The 22463-nt window shown below is 41.2% G+C and overlaps 1 protein-coding gene across 6 annotated transcripts in view; it reads left to right on the forward strand.

The window, feature by feature from the left end:
- Positions 1 to 2495: 2495 nt before the first annotated feature.
- Positions 2496 to 22463, forward strand: part of LOC124069125 (adhesion G protein-coupled receptor L2-like) — an 82222-nt gene continuing 62254 nt past the window's right edge. For 2 of the 6 annotated variants that reach the window (XM_046407923.1, XM_046407928.1), the window contains exons 1-2: positions 2500 to 3324; positions 21688 to 21900. In XM_046407923.1, coding sequence (XP_046263879.1) covers positions 21825 to 21900 — 76 coding nt within the window. In that variant the 5' untranslated portion in view covers positions 2500 to 3324; positions 21688 to 21824. The other 4 variants (XM_046407921.1, XM_046407924.1, XM_046407927.1 and 1 more) reach the window with 4 other exon arrangements.

A 22463-nucleotide genomic window follows, 5' to 3' on the forward strand; every position in this document is an offset into this window, starting at 1 on the left:
ACAATGCTGAATCATTCCCAGTCAGTTCAGTTATAGTTTCATGATTCTGGGGGGTGCCAAGTCAGTAACAGTTCTGGTCTCCATTCATGACTGTAAAATCAGGATTCAAACTGCCCCCTCTCCACTCTAACCAACAGAGGAGACGTGGTGTGCTTTAGAAACAAAGGGCAGGACTAATGCAACAACATTCCTGTTTGCATCATGCGTTACGTCATCAGTTAAAGGCAAGCATCTGTGTAAACTGTGACAATAAATAGCACATACGTAAATGTATAATGATATTCTATTCTAATAAAACAAAATGACCAAAGATAAAGAACTGTAGTTTGAATTAGCCATAAAATATTCCTATAAGACTCTGTACTGTGCCTACAGGACAATATTTTGCCCTTGTAGCAATCTGTGGTATTTTTATCATCTATTACAAAAAATATTCTTACAAACAATGATCCAACAGGACATTGTGCAGTTTATATACATTTTTTTCTGATCTACCAGTCCCTTGTTTAAAGACAAAACATCAGCTGCTCATCATCATCATCATCATCAACATCATCATCATCATCATCATCTAGCTCTAGTCAGTCGATATGATGCAGGCTGTTTATTTGTCTTCCATAAAAGAGTCACACTTGATATACATTTTGAGTTTTTTTGTCCAGATTTGGACACTAATATGTCAAATTTCACTTTGCCCTGAAAATCACCTTTACGTGCGCTAAATTACCAACTGTACAGTGGCTTTTCAGGTTTCAGTCTACTTTCTCCAAAGGCTGTACATTTTACATCATAGCTAACCAATCTGTAAACCACTACTGCTACGACTGTAATTTTGTAATTTGAATGTAATTATTCTGGCTGAATGAATACATTCCTGGCACTGAATTCTGTTCATTTCCTTCTTGATTTGTGTATGTATGACAGTAAACATTAAATCTGAAAAAAAAAATACACTAAATACAGTTGAGCAGTATTTTTAGTTGAATGTAATTTCATTTAATGGTCAACTAATTTAAAAGTATGAACTGAATCACAATAATGGTATAAAATTGGCAAAAGAGTTTAGTGATCACACTGATTATACTGTACAGAAACTAATAGAAACCAATGGCTGCTTGGAACACTGGGAAAAACACAAAAATGCATTGGAAAATTTTATTAGGAAATAAAGGAATTGGCAAATAAAAACATAGCAGAATGGTCCTGTATGTTTCAGTGTATGAAAAAATGTTGGGTAATGGGTGCATGTTGTACAAATACTATTCATTAAGGAAAAAGATGTTATCTATGAGGTGACAAATGCACATCAATTTTGATTTCTTAATATATCAAAAGAAAAAAAAAATCAAAAAAAGTCTACTTTTAATTCTGAAGAGTATAGTGTGACATTTTTGCAAAGGATTGAACCTGATAATGAAATGTATTCAAATATATCCCTGAGTTTTCAGTGGAGCTTTTTAATGTCTTGTGGCTTAAATCCTCTTTCACATGCTTTCCCATATCGACAAGAATAGAATTGAAAGGGAGGCGGTGAACACTTCAGTGTCTTGCTGTGAACTTATGCATAGACACTGAATGTTTGCACATGTATTGCAATGTGCATCAGCGTCTGCTCCGACGTTTGTGTGAATACGTCTGTGTTTCTTTTTTGTGTGCTTAAGGTTGAGGGTTAAGTGTATGTTTGCATTTTCCTTCAGCGTGTTTTGTTCAGTTTTGAGGCGTCTTTATACATATGTAGTAACACTGTACATGTTACATGCTGGCTTGCTGGCTATATCATACACAGTGGTGTTAGACTCATCCCACTGCACATACTATTAATAAATTATTTCCATACTGTACATGCCACACTTATATCACTGAAATGCTGTAGCTGCACTCATTTACAATGCAATTACATCAATTTTTACTATCTCAAATTGCTTGGTTGTTGCACATTATGCTGCTTGATTGATCTTATTAGATGCCAGACTTTCACTCGGTGTGTTAAAATTAAAGATGAATCTACAGCAAACTTATAGGCCCAGAATAGCTACAAAAAGAGAGCAGAAATGAGGATTTTTTTCCTCTCTCTGTCTCTCTCTCTTCAGCATCATGACCCTGTTATGTGGAGGAGATGGAGTAGGCCCACTTCTCATTAAACAAAGTCAAAAGCTTCTCATAAAAGGTGAATTTCTGATCACCTCGATGCTTTTTTTCCATAAAATCTTTGGACTCAGCCAATAAAAACCAGTTTTATGTCATCCACATTATTGGGTGTATTTATTATAAAATACTGGCCTAATTATCCAGGTGCAAACTGCTCCCCACATTACTGATATTCCAGCAGGATAAAAATTAGTATGCTATTTATATGAACTGCTTTCGGTTACATGTTTTTGGTAATGAATGGCCGTGCACTTCTTTTTGTCTTCTTCTGATTAAACAGCAAGGAATCCTGATTAAAATGCTGCGCTTCGTGGGTTTGTTTGAGTACAGGAGCTTGGAGAAAATACAGCAGACCTCGTTTGTGCTTTAACACATTCGCGCAAACTGAGCTCACAAGAGATAAGGGTTTAATATTAGCTTTAATGTGGGCTGTCACAATTAGCATGAGGATCCAGTCCGCCCCCTTTGCAGTGATCCGTTCCAGGTTTTGTGTGCCGCCCTCCACAGCCAGCTGCTGCAGAGAGCAGGGGACCGGTGCGCCGTTTCTCCTCGCCTTGTTTGCCTCCAGTCCGGCTGTAGCTCCGACTGTCTGCACGGCGTGTGGATGAGACGCAGATGGAACAACCGGGAGCGCACCGAAAGCCAGACTAAAGAAGTCACATCATCCCCCTTCGGGTTGTAGCTGCGAACCAGGTCGCTGGAGACTTTCACACAGACTTGACAGCGTGGAAGACGTGCGCGGAGTCTCATTTTTGTAGCGAGACCAGGGCGCATCTCGTCTCCTTGAAGTGATCTCTTTTTATGCAGTCTAACCGTAGCGCTCCCGTCGGAAGGAGCCTGGGTGCACGCACTGGAGGAGCAGTCGGAGTAGGAGGGGGAGAAGTAACGATCATTACTTTTGAACAGACCCCCTCGCAATGGAGCTATTCGTCCGGTCCCGGACGTACTGGCGTGAACAGAAAGCTGCCACCGAAAACCGCACCATCTGTCCACTGTGAAGAAGAAAGTGGAGCATGCAGCCGAGCCCCAGCCGTCTTTGTGCGACTCACCACTTAGTTTCTGGGGGCCTCTTTTGAAAAAGGGAGAGGAGAGGAGAGGAGAGGAGGGGGGCTCCTGGTGTTGATCTGAAATTCCCACTCCATGCCGGGATCCATATTTTGGCACGGCGTACACACTGTAAGTAGCCATTAAAAGCGGATGTTATGAGTCTTTCACGGGAGATGCTGGCTTCTGCCTCTCTGAATCAATACCGTTCATTTACACTCGCAGGAAATGATAAGGCAAATGTCAAAAAACGGGCCCACGGGCTCCTCTGTCAGTTCAAAACTGTTGTAATGAGATCAATACATAGCCGGTAGTATAGGCTGGGGTGTCATTTTGTAGCCTGGTGTGTGGAACCTCCAGACTTTTAATTAATATGAAGTTGCTTGGCTGCCAGGATCCTGTCAATGGGGATTTCATTGAGTATAGCTCTAAATAATTCAATTTAAAGCTCGTTGAAGTATAGCTTCTTTTGATATGTGATGAAATGTGTGAAATGCTCTTTTTTTTTTTAAATTTAAGATGAATACAATAAGAAAGAAAGTACTGGATTTGAATCAAAAGTCTGTATAAAAAAAAAAGCTACAGGGAGTTGATTTATATAATGATCAGTGATGATAATAAGCGTGATAACATAGTGAGAAAAACAGAGCTCACACAAACACAAACATCTCCACCCATTCAGGACAGCAGGAGCTAAGAAGTTGGATGTCAGCTACTGTCTCCATTTACTTCTCCATTTTGCGGCTATAAAATAAGATCATTTCACAGGGCATGTATAATTCACAGACCTGAGCCAGCCATGTGTGATGATGGGACACACACACACACACACACACACACACACACACGCAGACAGAGTTTTTACAGGCTTAGGGAACCACATCTCATTCTCACGTGAAGCTTTTAGAGACGGGGCTGCTCAGACTTCAGCAAGAAACCCCAGGAGAGCACAGCCATGATGGACTGAAATATCAAGGTTAAATAACATTTACACATAATCCATACTGTCAATGCCAAATCAGCATAGTGCTGCAACATTATATAAGCCATACTGACAAGTTAGGGAACTGAGAGCTTCCCCGGCATATACTTATATAACAGCTTTCATGCAGGGAAGATGGATGATGACTTTTTCAAATCCAGTTGTTTTTGGAAACAAAAGCAAACCAGAGCATTGGGCTGTTCAGTTTTTTGAACTAAGAAAACTGCAGCATTATATAAGCTGTATGCACAGTGTGAGACCTGCCACCACACAAATCCGGGTTTATTCTGACCGTGGCGGATAAGTTTTTCCTGTCATGCCAGCCATTTTGGAGGACTAGACAAAAAACAAATAAATAAATAAAAAAAATGGGATGACATGCCCATCAGGGATTCCTGAAGATGAAAAGGTCATTTTGTTCCTCTGCCAGTGAGCTGTAATGGGATGTTTCACTGGTCAATATGGATGTTGCACTTTGGAAAAATCCTGTATTTCAGCTCATGCTAAGTCGGTTTCTTGAAACAAATACTGGGACAGTGGATTGTAGGAATTCAAAGAGAGGAGGATAGGGTGGTGGGGGACAAATGTTCTGTTGCCTCTTTCTCTACCCCTCCTCCTCCTCATCCTCTTCTCCACCCTCTCTACCTTCACTCCATCTCTCACCCGCCCCAGACGTGCTGGTTTGGTCCATTTGTCTGTGTTGTCTTGGGAGGAAGTGCCATCTCATCTCACATTGCGCAAATGGTTTCAATGCATGCTAGTGTGAATTCTAGCGGGTTTTTGTAACTGCCAATTTCCATATCAAAGTGTCTGCATTTCAATAGGGAGAACTTGAGCTACCAGCCCCCTTCCTCTAAGCAGTTTTGTTCTGATAGAGTGTTGCTGCTGCTGCTTCTGGTGGTGGTGGCGACTGACAAGGATTGCTGGACACTGCAGTTGGTTTTGTGTGCTTGTGTGCGAGTGTGTGTGTGTGCGTGTGGTGCAAGTGTTAGTGTTGGAAACAGATTTAGTGTGGATTGGGAGAATTTGTTGGCCATAATGTCACACCAAAAGGCATGTATTTAGTGGAATTTTTTTGGACGCCATTCAGAAACGTGGTCATGTTAAAAAGATTTCGTCTGTTACAGTATTTTCCGCAGTATTTCTCCACGCACTCCAGCATGAAACATCAACAAAGGTCTGTTTTATTTTCAAGGAGAAAGAGACTTTGTCCGTGGCGAGAGGAAACAAAAAAAAGCAAAAATGACTTCTGTTTACACATTTCGACTGGTATTTTGGCCACAGCCGTCCACCTGTAAAATGCTCTGAAAAGAAAGTGCCTTCAGGTGCTTTCTTGCCAAATAAATGGTGAAATTCCACATTCAGGAAGTGTAGATGTAAAGACGCAGATCATTCAAGCTTTGTGAGAGACACTGAATACCTAGTGGTGTCTGATTGTTTTTCTGTCGCAGAGATAACATTTATTCCCCATTCTGTGCAGCTGTTGTTTGTCAGTGCAAGAAAGCAGAAAGACACTGTTTATTTTGATGGATTTTTTTCTTCCCTTCTTTGTCTTGTGAACGTGGCTTAATGTTCTGTGCAATTTTAGGTAAGTTAGTAGAGCAAAACACTGATTTTCACCGAGCACGAAGAGTAGCAAAAAAATGTGCTTTCTTGCTTTTGCGCACGGCCTTATTTTGGATCAGCACAGGTTAATAGTGGACGAAAGTGCAGCCTGTGAGATGTTATTACGCAGAAACAGGGAATGTAAATGCCATTGGCAGCGCAGTAGGGGTCAGTGGCCCCTTCATGGTCATCCCGCTTCTGAGTAATAACATGGGCCAACTGCTCTCCAACCTGCCGAAGAAGAGCGCTTGCTTCCTCCTCTCCTTCTTTTGTTCGGACAAAGTAACCAAAAAAAAAAAAACCTTTGAGAATAAAGTGAGAGTGGGAGTTTTGAACCCAGAGAACAGGAAGGAGGAGGGGGGAGGACTTCACCTGCCATCTTCAGTCATTGTGGGCGGGTTTGACAGCTGTCTTGTTCAATTCCTTTGACACGCTCTCTGTGAAAAGTTGGACAAACAAATGGACAGAGAGAGGAGAAAGAGGGAGTGATGCATTATAAAGGTAGATGAGGCAGCCCCGATTGTACTGGTCTTACAGGAGAACGAGTCTTTACATCAGACACGGCTAATCAGCTCGTGATGTTGAGTGCATTTTGTGCCAAATCTTTTTTTTTTTTCCTGTTGACTTTACTTTCTTTTCCTGTTAGTCATTTTCCTGCAATGACTCCTGACAAAAGCCTAGAGAACAGGGCACTTTGCATTGTGTTTGTGTAGGAGGAGAGGGCAGGAGTGATAACAACAGTGTTGGCAGTAAGTTTGTTGAGTCAAGAAAAAGCTGAGTGGGAACCATGCTGTGGTGTGCTGAGCTGAGCCTAGTTGTTCAAATTATTAAAAGGCTGCTGAAGAGGAGAGGTACATGCATTCTGCTCTGTTGAGGCTGCTGTCGGTGGTGAAACTGGAATTATTCCTCCTTCTCAGATGGATTTCTTCCTGGGTGAGTGTTGCTGCAAAATGGTCTTAAAAGTAGTCTGTGCCTGTACGGGGCTGAGATCGAACCTGACATTTGCTGGTGATGCTGTGTAGAGGCGCCCCACCCTAACCCCCAAATGCATGCTTGTTGTTCACATTTCGCCAAGAGGATGAAGAACAAGAAGAAAATGAAGAATACAAAACAGAGGAGAGGGTCTAATAATAAAAAAAAAGAAAAAGAAAAGGGCATTTTGTTTATTTAACAAAGTGCTTCGGGGTGAGTTTCTCATTTAACTGCAAAAGCCCAACATAGCCATTTTGTGGCTCGCCTCAAAAATAAAGAGACAGATGACTGGAACGAATGATTATGTGTTAGGGTAGTTAACCCGATGGATGGATATATGCTCTCGCTCCTTTTCACCAAGAAAATACATCTAAGGGAGAAAGAATCTCTCCCATACTACCACCTCCTGTGTTTAAAATGACAGTTAACTTTCCCCCACTGGTTTAAAATGGATGTTTAATGATCAGCAGAGGCTTGAAGCTTAGGTCTAGCAGTCATGCCGGCTCTATCACACACTCAGCTCCGAGCCTCTGCAAAGAACGCTACCCCCTCGGCGTTGTTAAAGGATGCTTCGCTTAAAAAGGAGGTTGGTTCTTGAGTGACGGCTCATCAGAGGTCTCTTTGGGGGAGTGTGTTAACCCTTTAGCGTGTGCAGATCTCTCCCAGTCGGGGAGCTGTTGGCGGCGTGTGATGGATGTGTCCCGGGTCTTTAGGCTCCATATATCAGAAGATTAGCACTGACCTGTGAGTCGTCTGGGCTGCCCTCTGAGCTTCTTCTCCAGCACTGGCTGGCATTAGCATATGAGGACACTACTCTGTCTCAGGGGGATACAAAGATAGTGTTCTTTATTTGGTTCTGTCGTAGTATAGGTCACAGGAAGTGTGCAGATAAAAGGCTAAAGGCTTTGTGTTGGTATTAGGTGTATCTGACAGGTCATCTGTCCTCAACTGAGGAAATGCTCCTGTTTTCCTCAGATTCCTAAAACAGTATCATATAATTATCCTACAAATTGAGGCTCAGGACATGCTTCACTGCACAAAAATCTCCCCCTTGTCCCCCTTCATGGTATTCACAAATCGTATAAAAATGTAAATCACTCGGCCGATGTGTATTTCTCATTTTGCATTGAAAAGAAAGGTATTGTAACAGGTAAACACCCAAACTGATATGTTTTATTTTACCAAAAAGTCATCTGCAGAGCCTCCACGTGTGGAAGACATCTTGAATTCCTCTGTTAAATGCTTTCATGTAAACAGCAGACGTACATTTACTTCTGAGAATTCTGTGGTATTCGGTGTGTTGAAAGCTAAATTAAAAGTTTTGCTGCAGGTTCTCCGAAATGATTATCAAATCCTTCCAAATTTAGTGCAGTGTGTTTTCTGTCCAACACTTAGATGTCACCTCCCACTGACTGCTGGCATTTGTTGTTGCCGTGTCTTTATGTAGAAAGAGTGCTTTTAATGCAAATTTTTTTCCCTGAGCCGTTTTCGTGTTGAAAAAGAAGCACGGGATCACCTTTAGTCTGCTACCTCCTTGTCTGCCATGTCTAATGGCTATTTGATGCCTTCTTGGTCTTGTGATGAAGCCAATGTGTTTTCAAGGTGAGCAGATATTGTCAAAGCCCTTGAATGTTCCCCGGGCTTTGATTGGCAAGCGTCGTCACAGAAGATGAGAAGCAGTGGGAGTCACACAGCAAAGAGAATCTATTACCTTGGATGGCAAGTCGTGCTTTCACAATGTGTCAGTGCAGTCAGCCATCTTGCTCTCTCTGTGTCTGTGGAATAGTCCCTCCTCAGTGCAATGAGGGAACAGCTTTCAAGTTTAATTTTGGTGGCTGCCATTTTTTTCCTTGGGTTTCAAATCACGACGAATTATCACGCAAAACCCCAAAACATTTAAGCGTTCGCCAGCAGTGTTGTGTTATCCGTTATATGATTGCTGCATTCAGCATTTTAAAAAAATAGTCACAGTATATATATATGTAGAACTAAAAATTCAGCTGAGCCTTTTCATGTTGAGTTGGGCTGATTTCCTCCTTTTCAAAAGCCTCCTTAAAACACACGGAGAGATAGAGAGAGAGAGAGACTGAGGGAGGCTGCAGGCTCTGTGAAATGCACTGAGAGAAGGAACCTTGTTGTTGATCAGCCAAGCAAATCAGATCTTGATATTTGAAGAGCGGAATTGTGATTGCTAATCACTCCACTGTTGAGTTTTAATTAGGAGACTCATAAGCATTATGTCAACCCTCAGCTGAGCATAGTCAAGCATCAGATGAACTTAAGAGAACAAATAATTAGTTTTCTTATTTGTTAGGGCTACACAAACAAGCGCAGGCTTTTTCTTGTACTGTAGATGAATGAATAGTTTATTTTATGTATTTGCATTGATTTAAAATATTACAGCGTAATTGTGTTTTTATGTGAGCTTGTGTATGTTACATGTTATCTAAAATTGTAACTTGATCTTATTAAGGGATGAAAAAGACTTATTTTGAGCTGCCGCATGGGCACTTTCATCAGCAAAGAAAGCCTGAATCTATTCTTAAGATATTTTCTTGGAGATGGTGCTATAATTCGGACTGAGCTTATTTTCAGTGGCTAGGTTTTCTGTGCTGTGCTCCCTAAGACCTTTGTTAGGACATTTTAATTACAGCAGAGCTGGATGTAATTGATCTAGGCTTAGAGGGATTTCACTGTCAGTGAAAATGAGCCTGGGTGTTAATACAGCTGAGCAAATGCTTCCACCTCTGCACTCGCACACACAAGGTTGGTGGAGGAGAGAGGAGATGTGTCTTCTCGTTGACTTTGCCTTAATTCAGCGAGGCATCTGTCTTTTGCATGTAATGGTTAAATCAGTCTCGCAGAGCCGGCTGACACAGCAGCCCAGACAAGTTTTCCTCTGCCTCCACTTTACATTGTTGTCACCTGGAGTGTCCTCTTACGGCGCACTTTCTTCATGGTTCCGTGTTGTCACCCACAATCTTTAAATTTTTATAAGGCTGTTAGATAATGCTTCCCGATGAGGGTGAATTATTGATGGTCTTGTTCGTATGAGTGGGACAGGGCAGGCTTTTAACTCTCTGAGCTGCCGGGTCTCTTATCCTGTAACTAAGGGCCACCGCACAAACACCCAAAGGAATGATGTACTGGAGGAGAGGAAAAAAACGGAGGCAGGGGGCTGAAAATAAAATAAAAGAAGCATGCATCCTTTACACTACCGTTGGGCTAAGCCACAGCACAAGGGAAACTTGGCAACAGAGAAAAGCATTGCATCTACAGAAGGCTTTTCTCTGTTTTTGAAGCTTTGAGGAGTGGTATGGTGGCTCTGTATTTGTCCCTTATATTTGTTGGTTTATATGGAGGACGAACAGCACTCTGGCTCTGCTATTTTATTTTGTAGAGACAAATCTCTCAAGTTAGGTACTTGTTAAAATAGGATGCTCAGATTGTGATGCTTTTACTGTACGTTTTTGGAGCTCGAATATGAACAATTAAACCTTTTAGCCACTAGAGCTGAAATGATTAATTAATCAACAACAAATTTGAGAATCAATTGATTTTATCTCACTGTAACCCGAATGTCAAACAAATCAGGCAATTATAAAAAGTTTTCACATCGTTCTCTTGAAACTGGTGACTTTCTATCTATTTTATGATGATGTAAAGAATAAATGATTAATTGATTCATCGTAAACATGTAAAAAAAAAAGAAAAAAGAAATAACCTCTAGTTCAAACGGTGAAATGGTCAAACGATTCAGTGCATTCACAAATACTTCTAGTTTGGAGGAAAATGGAGGATTTTTCTGTTAAATATAAAGCCTTTATATTGCTGCATACTTTATTCAAGGAAGCATAGACAGCATTTCTGAACATGAAGAAAGGAAGAAACAACGCAGCCAAGAGACCACCGTAATTTGCTTTTCAACAGTAGCACCGAGGTTTGATCTGTTCCTTTGACCCTGAATGATAAAGCGTGAAACATGCTGCAAATATAGAATGATTGGCTGAACATAACGCACATGGCTGCTTTTCGGTGAAATGGGTCCGTAACCGCCGCTAAACGTACACCCGTAGACCCTGCCAGCTGTCCAGATTCTTACAGCACGCACTTTCATCACTGTTCCAATTCATTCTTTCTGCACTCGCACGGCCCTCCAGTTTGCATCACAATGGAGTGAGCAGAACAAACTCATGGAAATACTGGTGAAGTGTATAATCTGACATGCTGAAATTCAGCAGTATTGTCCTGTAAGCTTTATTTTGGGTTCCATTTTAACATTAATTTAGAATTGTTGAAATTTTTCAGTCTGAAATCGCTTCATTTGGCCCTGTAAAAAAAAAAAATAAAGTGTTGCAGTCCAAGGTTGCAACCAGATTTTTTTGAAAACATATCTAGTTGTTTAGATGCTGTGTTTTATAATTGTTGAGTTTTTGTCCATTCTGACTTGTTAAACCTTAAGTTGCAGCTGTGAAAAGTATGTTTCTAGCATTCTTAAAACATCAAACATGAATCTAACTACTGTGGAAGAAGAGACATTTTAAGCCCACCGGTAAACTTGCAGGGGCCCATCTTTCAAAACAGAAAATTAACTGGTTTGAAGCTGAATCATGATATTAGCAAACCTTAAATAATAACCCTGAGACTATTGTGGTGAAGAAAACAAGAAAGACAGGAAGAGAACAAGAAAGTAATTATGTACAAAGAAACAAGAAAAACAAGTCCAACCAGTTCCCATTTCCCACTGGAAATGCTGCAGATTGATGTCTGCGTCTTGGTTTCCAAAAGAGCAGACAGAGTGGGTGGACAAATTAATAGAAACCAATACTGAAAGAGTGTGTAAAAATGATTTTGAATTGAAAACAAGCTCGAAATCCATCCAGGCCTACAGCACATGTATGCATATTAAGCCACTGTCTCATTTCCAACTCAATACAGCCAAATGGTAGGACTGGGCAATATGGCAAACAGATATTAGCTTGGTATGTTAAGCCCTGGTGAAATACTGCATCTCCACAGAAGGATTTTTTTCTAATTAGTGCAGTAATTTGGAATAATCTGTCTGTAAATGCTATTAGATCTGAACTGGCCAGTACAAACATGTTTTCATTCAAGATTATAAAGCATTTTTAATAATGTTTTGACAAACCACTTTAAAATTTAAAGTCAAAATAATCAGGTTTTTCATCCAAGCGAGTCCCACCAGGATACTGAGAGATTTCTGTTATTATTAAAAGCCTGAAATACTTGAACCATATTTGAACCAGAATATGGAGGATGTTTATACATTTTTTCATAAATGTCCTCCACTTTTGTTGTTATTTTTCTGCTTTCTCTTGAACATTGCTAAGCTATTTTTAATGTCCCATTATTGCCAAATCACACGAACACATACTGGAATGAGCTGCCTCTGCTATCATGTCATCAAGCATACCTTATTTTCTCTTTCCCTCTTATCGAAATTTGGCTAAATTATCAGTCATGTGTCTGCTTCAAATGAGGCTAATCACCACTTTTTAAACTGAAATGATGCCACTACCACTTCCAAACAGAGATTGCCTGAACTTCAGATGAATCAGCCACAAAAGATCAAAATAATCTAAGATGACATTTGAAACAGTACACAAAAATGAAGGCAGCATAGTACTGTTTAATTTTTTACATATGAGTACTGAGCAGGTTTGAATTAATGAACAGACAAAAATTGGGAAAAAATTATATTTGAATCTGCAGTGGATCAGATTACTACATGTAATGTGAAAGCGGTTTCTCATGTTAATGTAGCATTTTAGGGTCTTTCAGCTCATTGTTTTGGTTTTAATGGATGCTGCTTCACTCTCATTTTATCATTTTTGGCAGCAGCAAAAATATAAAATCTCACTACGCGACCTGCTCAGCACCGAATGCCATGCAGCGACTGGCAGGTGAACATAGTGGAACGTGGAGAATGTTGCTCCGTGCCTGCTGTTGTGTAAAGTAAAACCTGCAGTGCGGTACTTTTACATATAAATGAACCCCCTTGCCAAAGAGTTCAGACAGTGCTGATTAAGCATTAACACCTCTGTAAAACATTCTCAGTTAAATATTATTGCCTTTTCAAGGCAGATGCTGGCCAAGTGTCACAGCTGGCTGTGTGAGGCAACAGGGATGGGACCCAAATGCGGATAGAGGAGGCATTCAGTATGGTTTTCTTTTTTGATGCTGAAATGTTTATAGGCAGGAACTGACAGGCAGGTTGGTTCTGGTCACCGTTAAGATTCAGGTGGCAGAAGTCTGAAAGCAGAAGGACAAGACAACAAAACAGCACTGCAAAGTTAGATGAACTGACAAGGACTGTGTGAAAACGGACTGGTTAAATAGCTGGAGGACTGGCGATTAAGGTGTGGACGGCTGAAGCCAGGTAACTGCAGAGCTGATGAGAGCGACGAGATCAGGTGAATAGTTGGGCGTGGCAGTAAGGTGAAGTGGGAACGTCCGAGGGCATCTGGTTGGCAGGAAGAGAATGACGAGGTTTGAGGAGGTGGGAATGAGGCAGGCAGAGTGTGACTCCAAAACACAACATGTAGCAGGTTACCTGGTGTCAGAAGTGAAAGAATGAGAAACTGTACTTTTTCCACCATTTGATGGGTTTACTTGCAGAAAAAGACAGAATATGTCCGCTGTCGACTGTGCGACTATAATAGCATCGGCAGTCATCTCGTGGGACTCATTAGAGCTGACAATCAGTTTGCAGTGTTGTGTAATGGCCGAGGTATATGAGGCTATTTTACAGAACTGCAGCAGACGTGGCGGTTTCATGAATTAAATCATATTCCTGGTACCTTTTCCTCCGTCACCAGATCTAAACATCATTTAACATCTGGGGAAACCCTGCAGAGCAGAATGTGGAGTTGATTTCCACCTCATTCAGCTCTCACACAACCAGAGACTTTACATCTCCAATAAGATTCTGCACTTTAGTCGATACTGTAGTCCTACCTCCCTCTTTTAATGTTCTTGATATTCACATATTAATTGGTTTTTTTCTTAGCATAACTCTTTCATATGGTGACTGTGATGTCAATTGTGGAATATTGTCATAACATTGTACAGTAATGGGTGGTCCAAATGAATGATTCCACTCAAGTTTTGCATGTGTTAAGAGGTTTGCCTGCTGAAATGCATAATATTAAAACAGTTAACCGACTAAACTAAAAATTTGATCGATTTCATAGGCTACAGCTAGACCCATAGCCGAAATGAATGCATTCTATTACACTGGCCCTGCAATAAACCCTTTATGTGTAATATTCTTCTTCAACTTTATGCTCATTTTACAAAGTCTGTCATCTTATTGTTGAATTGTGAATGTATATTTAAAATAGAAAATATATTCCTATTAATATTGTGATGGTGATTTCAGTTCAAGTGTTGAGTGATTTTATGTCTTTGTGAATATGTTGTGTCTGTATCATAAAAAAATCAGCATTGTCGCTCTCCTTCTGAGTGTGCATTACGGCCCTGAATTAAGGCAAATTAATGCATGTCAGTCACTAAAGGCGCTGAATGAACAGAGACCACACAAACAGTCCACAGTTAGAATGCGGCCCATGTGCTGACCATGCATAGGTAATGCACAGCAGACTGGATTTTACACAAAAATGTGAAGTCTGACAAAACGTTAAAGTTTGCAATGAATCCACTAGAGGAAGTAGATGAAACCAGGTGGATGGATGTGTCGCGTGTGTGACGTGAGCCGTCGTGGCGTCAAAACAAGAAGGCCATATAACTTGAAATAGCTTTGAAAATGCGTCGAGCATGAAGGGTGACTCTGGATGTCAGTAGAGACATACAGCTTGTTTGAGTAATGTAAAATGTCTGCATAACAGTTTATGTTCTTCTGAGAATTAAGGCAAACAGACACGGACATTAAAGTTGCGTGGCTCAGTTACAAGGAGGGGAGGGAGATGCTTGTACTCCTGGCAGATTTGAGTCATTGGTCAAAGGTGTAGTGTTGTAGCTTTTAAGTTGAGTGGGGGCAACTTTATAGCATGTAAAATCACAGACCTGTCTATCTTGACTAATTGATCATTCATTTGGCCAGTGAAACTTGAAGTTAAGATTGATTTAGATTCATTTTCTCCAAGTCCAAGATGATCTCTTCAACCAATAATCCACAGCACAGAGATCAGTTCAGTTTACGATAATACTAAACTTTGTTTATTTTTTGGCATCAACATGCTAAAAATGTCTTAGATAAATAATAAGTAAACCAGAATTAGTTGTTGCCTAATTTTCTATTGCTCAGCTTATTGTTTAATTGACTTTTTATTTCAGCTCTAGTCAGGATTATGTAAAAAAACAAACAAACAAACAATTGAATGTGGTTTTAAGCGAAGTTATATTTTTTACATTTTTTTATAAGAATACCATCAATTTGAAAACCTCAATAACCATTTCACAGTAATTTGTCATCTGCTAGATTGATTTAAATATATAAATACAGGAAATAGCACTACTGACTCCATGTGTTCCCCATAACTTCTGAAACCAAATCTACGCCCTCGCATACAGTTTAAAATTTATTTTTCGGTTACACTGCCAACTACTCAGTCTCCTCAAGGATTAATTGTGTTTGCTCAATTTGCATATATTTCTTAGCAAAAAAAAAAAAAAAAAACAACTCAAAAACTAACTGCACTTTGCTTTTGGCAACAAAAAATGTCACTTCGTCATCGCAATACTTAGTTGTAACCCCCCTTTTGGATGGGATTAGTTTTATGGTGGGAGGAGGAGAAATGTAATGGAAAACGGAGCATGTCTATAAATTTAAGTCCTGTCTGAATCTTGCTACATAAGTAACTTGTGCAGATTTTAGCGTCCGGCCGTATCTGGGACCTCCCACGCCTGGCAGAAATAATCTCTGATAAAACCTCAGCCAGTCCCATCCAAAATGGCAGCCCTGAGATAGTTTGTGAGTAATCTGTCATTTCCTTTTCGGGGAGAGTGAGAGAGAGAGAGAGAGAGAGAGAGAGAGAGAGAGAGAGAGAGAGAGAGAGAGAGGAGGACTCTGCGTCTAACTTTTACCCGAAACTGAGATCACTCTGTTTGCTCCAGATGTAACGTTTCATCTCCTCTGCTGGTTTGTTCTCCTCTGCTGGTTTGTTATTGTTTAAACAAGTTGCCGTCAGTTGCAGAAATAATGTTTAATTATTTGTGATATTTGTGTGTTATTTGTGATTTTTGGTGTGATGGCAGCAGGTGAATGGAGTTCTGTAACATTGGAGACTGATTACTCAGATTTCTCCCCACCTGCACGTTCACTGACATCACAGATGTTGTGTTTTAGCAGTTACTTCACGCGCATTTTGTTGAAAACTAATCCAGTCTGAATGGAGCTACAAGCGTGTAAAAATTTTGTGATGTGTCAGTGTATTTTTTTCCCCAGAAGGTGTTAACATCAACACATCACCTGCTGGAAACACACTGAAGGAGTGAATGAATGTGTGTGTGTGTGTGTGCGCGAGTTGCTCATGTTTAGGTGAGGGCTGATGTTGCCAGGCCAATCACGGTTTCCGTTGTAAAAATGTGTTTTGGCACTGGAGCGAGCTGGTGGTGAGCAGTGTGTGTGTGGGTGTGTTTGTGTGGATAAAGAGCAGGCAGGGGAGTGCTAGAATTAAGCGTGGAGGAGGTGAGAAGTGAGGCTGTCTTTACATTTACAAAGAGACTGACTGAAAAGGAGAAACCTCTCTTTTCCATGTCGGTGTCGAACTGCTCCCTGCTCCTCTCCGCAGACCCTACTGCTTAACCAACTGCTCTGAGGTCAGCCTATTCACTTCACTGGCAAGCAGGGAAGGCTGCTGAGTTTGAAATAAGACCAGATATTAAAGAATGATACAAACATTTTAGTAATTTTTTTTCCTCATATATTTTTTTACTATGTAGTTGCGCAACAAATACAGTCTCCATAAGCCAAAGTGACCTTTGCAAATGTTCAGGTGGAGAATGTTAAAATGAGTGCATTTCTGCAGCAGGCAGCTGGTTCAAGTAGGTCATGATTATCATTAATAAAGTAATTTTCATTTTTAAACGGAAAATGTCCTAAATGTGGATATTCTCTGGTTTTGTAAGTGTTCAGTGATCCTAAAGTGAATATTTTCAGGGTTTAGATGGTTGATTGGACAAAAAAAAGAAAAAAAAAGTCTTCAGCAATGACACTAATGTGTCTCTTAGTCGCGTTTCCCAATTTCATTGATTTCAGTTAGAAACCTTGACAGAAACACACTTTTACCCTTTTTGCAAGCGTTTGCTCCTCTGCAGCTCCTTTTTGAAAACGAGTCACCTCCATCTCTTCATTTTGTTTGACACTAACCTGGTTGCTCAGTCTGGGTTTTCTTTGTTCTCTTCACTTTACTAAGCGTCTTTGCACACCCGTCTCTGTTTCACCATGTCCATCTGCCCGCTGGCACTCTGTCTTATCTACTGCCTCAATCATTTGGCCAAGAGCCGCTGAACACACCAACTGTTGTGCTCTCTCAACAACATAGTGAAGCATTGCACCTTTCAGGGATTTTCTGTTTGGGCTTTTTTTTTGTTCTTCAGATGTCTCCTTTTAATCTTGAGCCATTTATCCCCGAAACAAAACAGGACATAAAAGTAGCAGTTCAATTACCTTGAATTATAGTTTTTGCATATTGGAATGAAACAGGAACTCATTTCGACCCAGACCTAAATAAGCAATGTGGGAAGTTCTGTGATCTATCCTCATAAAAACACCTGTTGACAGAAAATTATTTATAGGCACATAACCGAGCTGTAATGATGATGGAACAAGTAGCGCACATGGGGCTCGTATGAATTTAGAACTTGTTTAGGATATTTTGTTCAAGTTAAAGTTAAAATTGTTCTTAATCCTGAAGACTTTTCTCAATGAATCACACACACACACAGTTTCCCATGTCTGGGTTTATACATCCAGATGTGTGATCAGCAGTCCAAAACCCACTCATAGATTCTGATTTTTGTTATAATAGAAGACTAAAAAAAAGAAGAAAACTTTTGTGTTTGAGAATCTGGAACAAGTGAAATTTTGGAATTATTTCTTAATGAAATGACTCAAAATAATTATTGACTGGTGCAGCAATTGTTGCAGCACTGCTTTCATCAGGAGGATAAAGAAGGTTTGTTTTGAATATCGTGCCGCTCTTGTTCAGATTATTTGTTTTGTCCAATCAACAGTCCAAAACCTAGTTCTAATTTTCTGTCAGTTGAATTAACAAATCAACATATCATGTAAACTCTAATCAAAACACATGGGAGAAAACATTGTTGTTTCAGTGTGTACTGCTGTTAGCCACAGTTTACAACCTGTTTATCCTAATAGCATATCTCATCAGCTCTGTGTTGAGAAAACTCTCTGTAGACTGTGTGCTCGGTGTCGGCCCGTCTCTGGCAACTTGATGGCAAGTTCTCTACATCATTGGTGAAGCCAAGGAAATGACATCATGTCCCTGCAGGGGTTGAAAGCGCAGCCCTGACAGGACTGTCATGACAAAAGAGTTCCTTGGGAACATCAGCGTGCACCAATGACAGGGGAAAAAAAAGTGTCTGGAGGCTGTGTTTTCTTAGTTCCTGTAGTTCCCGTCTCCCACTTCTAGCCCATCAACCATTTTCTGATGCTAGAAATTCCCCTCTCACATGTGTGCCTTTTTTTTTTTTGTCCTGAATGTAGGGCATGGGGGCGGGGCAGAAAGTTCGCCAAATTAGTAGTTTTTCAAGGAGTGGAAGATGGATCATTGTGTTGGCAAGACGCAGCTCAACAGAGCCACATCTTTATTTCACTTGTAGGTTTTCAGCTTACACTTGGACTTGCGCATTAGTTTTGTTCTGGTCTTACTTGATATGTATGTATGCACTCTTTATCTGTCTCTTCTCGGCGTTGACAATTGAAAATAAATTAACATTCCTGGGCTTTATTTTTGTCTTCTCTAAGCCTGTGGAGAAAACTTGGAGACGAACCCAGGAGGTCAGGCCATACTCACAGGCTGTCAATCCTCCGCAGTGACCCCACCGCCCCCTTCTTTCTCCCCCTTCCATTCTTCTCCTCCTCTGCTCTCCCTCTCCCATCCATTTAGTCCCTCCCGGCTTAGAAACTCTCAACCCCCCCCCCCACCCCCTTCTCTCACTCTCTCTTTCACTGGACGCCTCTCCAGCTTGAGTGAGGCAGACACAAGCTTTGTTGAAGCAGACTCACATTCATTCAGCCGGCTGTTGCACACATCCTTGTGTTTCATGTTAAGACATGCGGGCCTGTCTCCTTCTATCCATTTATTTTAATTATGTTTTAATTGCTTGCCGTCCTCTTTTAAATGCTTGCTTATTATTTCTATCAGGCTGATGTGAAAAATTGGCTGTGGACTGTGATTTTCTGCATTATCTTAACTGATGATAGATTTCTCTCCTTGGGTTTCCACTGTGTATGTATAAGAGACAAAAGAAAAACAGATGTCTTGAATGTTTGCATATCATTTTTCATTACATTGGTGGATTTTTTTGTCTTGTTTCAAGAAAGACATACTGTTAGGAGAGAGAGAAATCCTGAGGGAATATATGTACTTGTGCTTTTTTTAGGAAGAGGAGCTAAAGGCGCAGATGAAAATGAATAACTTTTATTTAGTCAGTGCTCTTCTGGTGTATGTCGTATGTTTGAGTTCATTAGATTTAGCGTAGGTGGTGACAGTTAGTCATAACTGTGTACCTTTTTTAAATATCTGCCTCACTGGAACATGATGATCATTATGTGGAAATCGCTGGCCAAGAAGCAAGTAACCTCAATTCCCCGGCTTCGGGGGAGGGTGGGGGGCTGACTGGTGTAGATAATTCCTCTGCACAATCTCTGAGGGGTTAACGATGCCTCGCTTACCTCTTGAAATCATTTTCTGCTTCAGAACATCTTAGCCCCCTCCCCATACACACACACACACACAACCATCATCCTCCCTGTCCCCTGATGTGAAATTATGATACGTCTGTCAGTACTTGTGTAAAGCATCTTAATGTTAATCGCCTAATCCTTTTATCTCAAGTCTGGTCCGATTCAGTGCAGAAATCCCACCAAACAAAACAGTGTTTTTAGGAAGATGAGCATGGCTGTGTCCTCCGCCAGCTTAAGGGAGAAAGGAGACATGTTACTCAGCGGGGCGACGGCTGATCAGGAGAAAGAACCCCAGGGTGGTGAGGGCAAGTCTGCATCCACCAGGCCTGGCAGGCTCTCGCCCCCTGGTGTCTGGAGGGGCTGAGTGGCTCAGCATGCCCAGCAGGCCAGAAGGGCAGGGGGATGTCCCCCCAACAGTTTCCAATCTCCTCCTGTCAACCACCATTATGGTTACCCCATGGCCCCAGGCCTCATATTTGCAGAAGATAAATGGCTGAGGAAGAGGTCACATGTGTCTCTTGAGTTTTGGTGTTCTGCCCAATAAACTGAACTGGTGGCGGTCTTGTTAGATGACATAAAGAGTACGAGCAGCCTCAGTAGACTGGGGGTGTGAGGCTTGCAGTGCAAGGAGAGTTTGCACCCTGAGTTTCAGTCTTATCTGATCTGGTTGGGTGCCACTGGCAAATAAACAACTGGAAGACAAATAAAACCACAATTTCTATAAAAATCACCCAAGTTTAACTGATAAATTATAAGTTAGGTCTGTGTGTGTTTCCTTGGCTCAGACTATGCTGCACAATTTGAGCATGACCTCAAAATGAAAATAAACACTCTCAGACTGTGTCAGACTAGGTGCAGATCCAGTGGGGCTTTTTTTCCCCCAGCTTTTATCGCCCCTGACCAGACATTGGTCATGTATAGAATGAACCCACCAGTGACTTAAATTATTACTCAGTGTGCTAATGCGAAAGCTTCCCATGTTTTGTGGGTTTTCATATTGCCAAAAATATCCAAGCGCATTAGCGAGGCCCAGGGAGCGATCAGAGCTGACTGCTCTGCTGCTCAAATTTAGGTTCATTATAAAATAATCAGGGTGGTTTTGACGGGTGGCTCTGGAGGAGCTGCATTCAGACATGGGAAACGTTCACTCTCCTCTGCGTAGCGACGGCTACCAAGTGACCGATCCTGTTTATGATATTGGTGTGTGTGTGTGTGTGTTCATTGGGGAGATGCTGGATGGCAATGTGGGAATAAACAAGATACATTATGCCGGTTTGTGTGTGCACGTGTGTCCACAAGTGTGCATGTCCCTCGTTATGTGTTTGTGCAAGCATGCATATGTGAGTGTGTGTGTATGTGTGTATGTTTGGCATTTCACATATGACACAACACATCCCTCCTTGGTGTTTGACTTTGGTAAGCAGCTTATCTGTCTGGTGTGTTCGTCTGTCTCAGGCTCTAACCTTTTGCTGCTTTCGCAGACAAAGGCCTGTTTTTGCCACTCCTCGATAAGGAAGGAGACAAAAGTAACCCACAAAGCAGCTGTGTCTCTAACGGCGTCCTGTGTGAACGTGTTGCCGGAGTGACAAGCTCCCTCCCGCGGGGATCTGGGAGTAAATGGGGAAGGTGGAACAGGGAAGTGTGGGAGAATGAGGCAGTGTAAACATTCAGTGGTAACACGTCGCTAAGTGCTGAATAAGTGCAGAGTGCCAGGCATGCTATCTCCTTTGTTTTCATGTCGGTGCACTCACAAACATCTGAGAAGTTTTAATATTTCTGTGGAACTTCTGAAAAACGCTTTTGTTTGCTCAGTCAAACAGCAGTCAAGAATTTTGTTTTCGTGGTGTTCAGATTTGTGTCGGACTACATTTCATAAGAAACGTATACGTGATAATCCTTATTGCAGCGTACACTCAATGATAACAAATAATGCAAAAAATAAATAAATAAAAAAAATCTTCCCTGAGGCTGTAGTGATGACCAATTCCTCCATTTTTATAATCTTTCCTCTCTTTTTTTCCAGATGAGAAGATGACTGGTGATGCTTCTCTGAGAACTACTGATCGTTGACATCGCTCCAGCTTTCTGCTCTCTCGCTGCAAAGCGCCAAACACTTATTATTAGCCACCAGTCCGCTGGATCATTTACATACAACACACAATGGCCTCTGCACTGTGGAGGTGTCCAGTGTTTCGCTGCCTCTTGCTCCTTGTCTTTTGCTTTCACTCTTCAAAAGGTGAGTTACCATGGAGTTATGTGGCAGAGAGTAGTGTTAATGGGATTCTGGTCAAACTTTCAAGAACCCACTTATTATTCAGCTTATGAATGTGCTGAATTTATTAGCACACATTCTTCAGGGTCTGTTAATAGTTTATCCAGTGGAGTTTCAAAAAGGTGTTTTGAACATTTTGGACTGAATTCATTAAAAACAAATCACGGACACATTCACGGACGCATTCCGTCATTTCCACCAACACAACACACGTGCGTCATATAACAGACCTTTCCCTCAAGGCACCTTTTCTGCACAATGAGCTTTATAGAGATTGAGTGTACTTTGAGGCACTGGAGCCACAGCGGATAGATGCATTTTTTATTTGTGCCTAAATCAGATTGTTGTGTGCAGCCAGTACACCTGCAGCCATCAAAAGCATGTCACTTGATTCAGTGCCAGGCTGGGAAACTGGAGAAGAATGTGTCAGTGTTTTTAATTGTCTTCAATGACACCCCAGGGCTCTTTTTGGTTCCTTCCCTCACTTTTGATTAGTACATTTGGCTGTAATTACAATTATTGTCACA

This window comes from Scatophagus argus, chromosome 13, assembly GCF_020382885.2.
Source record: "Scatophagus argus isolate fScaArg1 chromosome 13, fScaArg1.pri, whole genome shotgun sequence".
NCBI classification, from domain to species: Eukaryota; Metazoa; Chordata; class Actinopteri; family Scatophagidae; genus Scatophagus; species Scatophagus argus.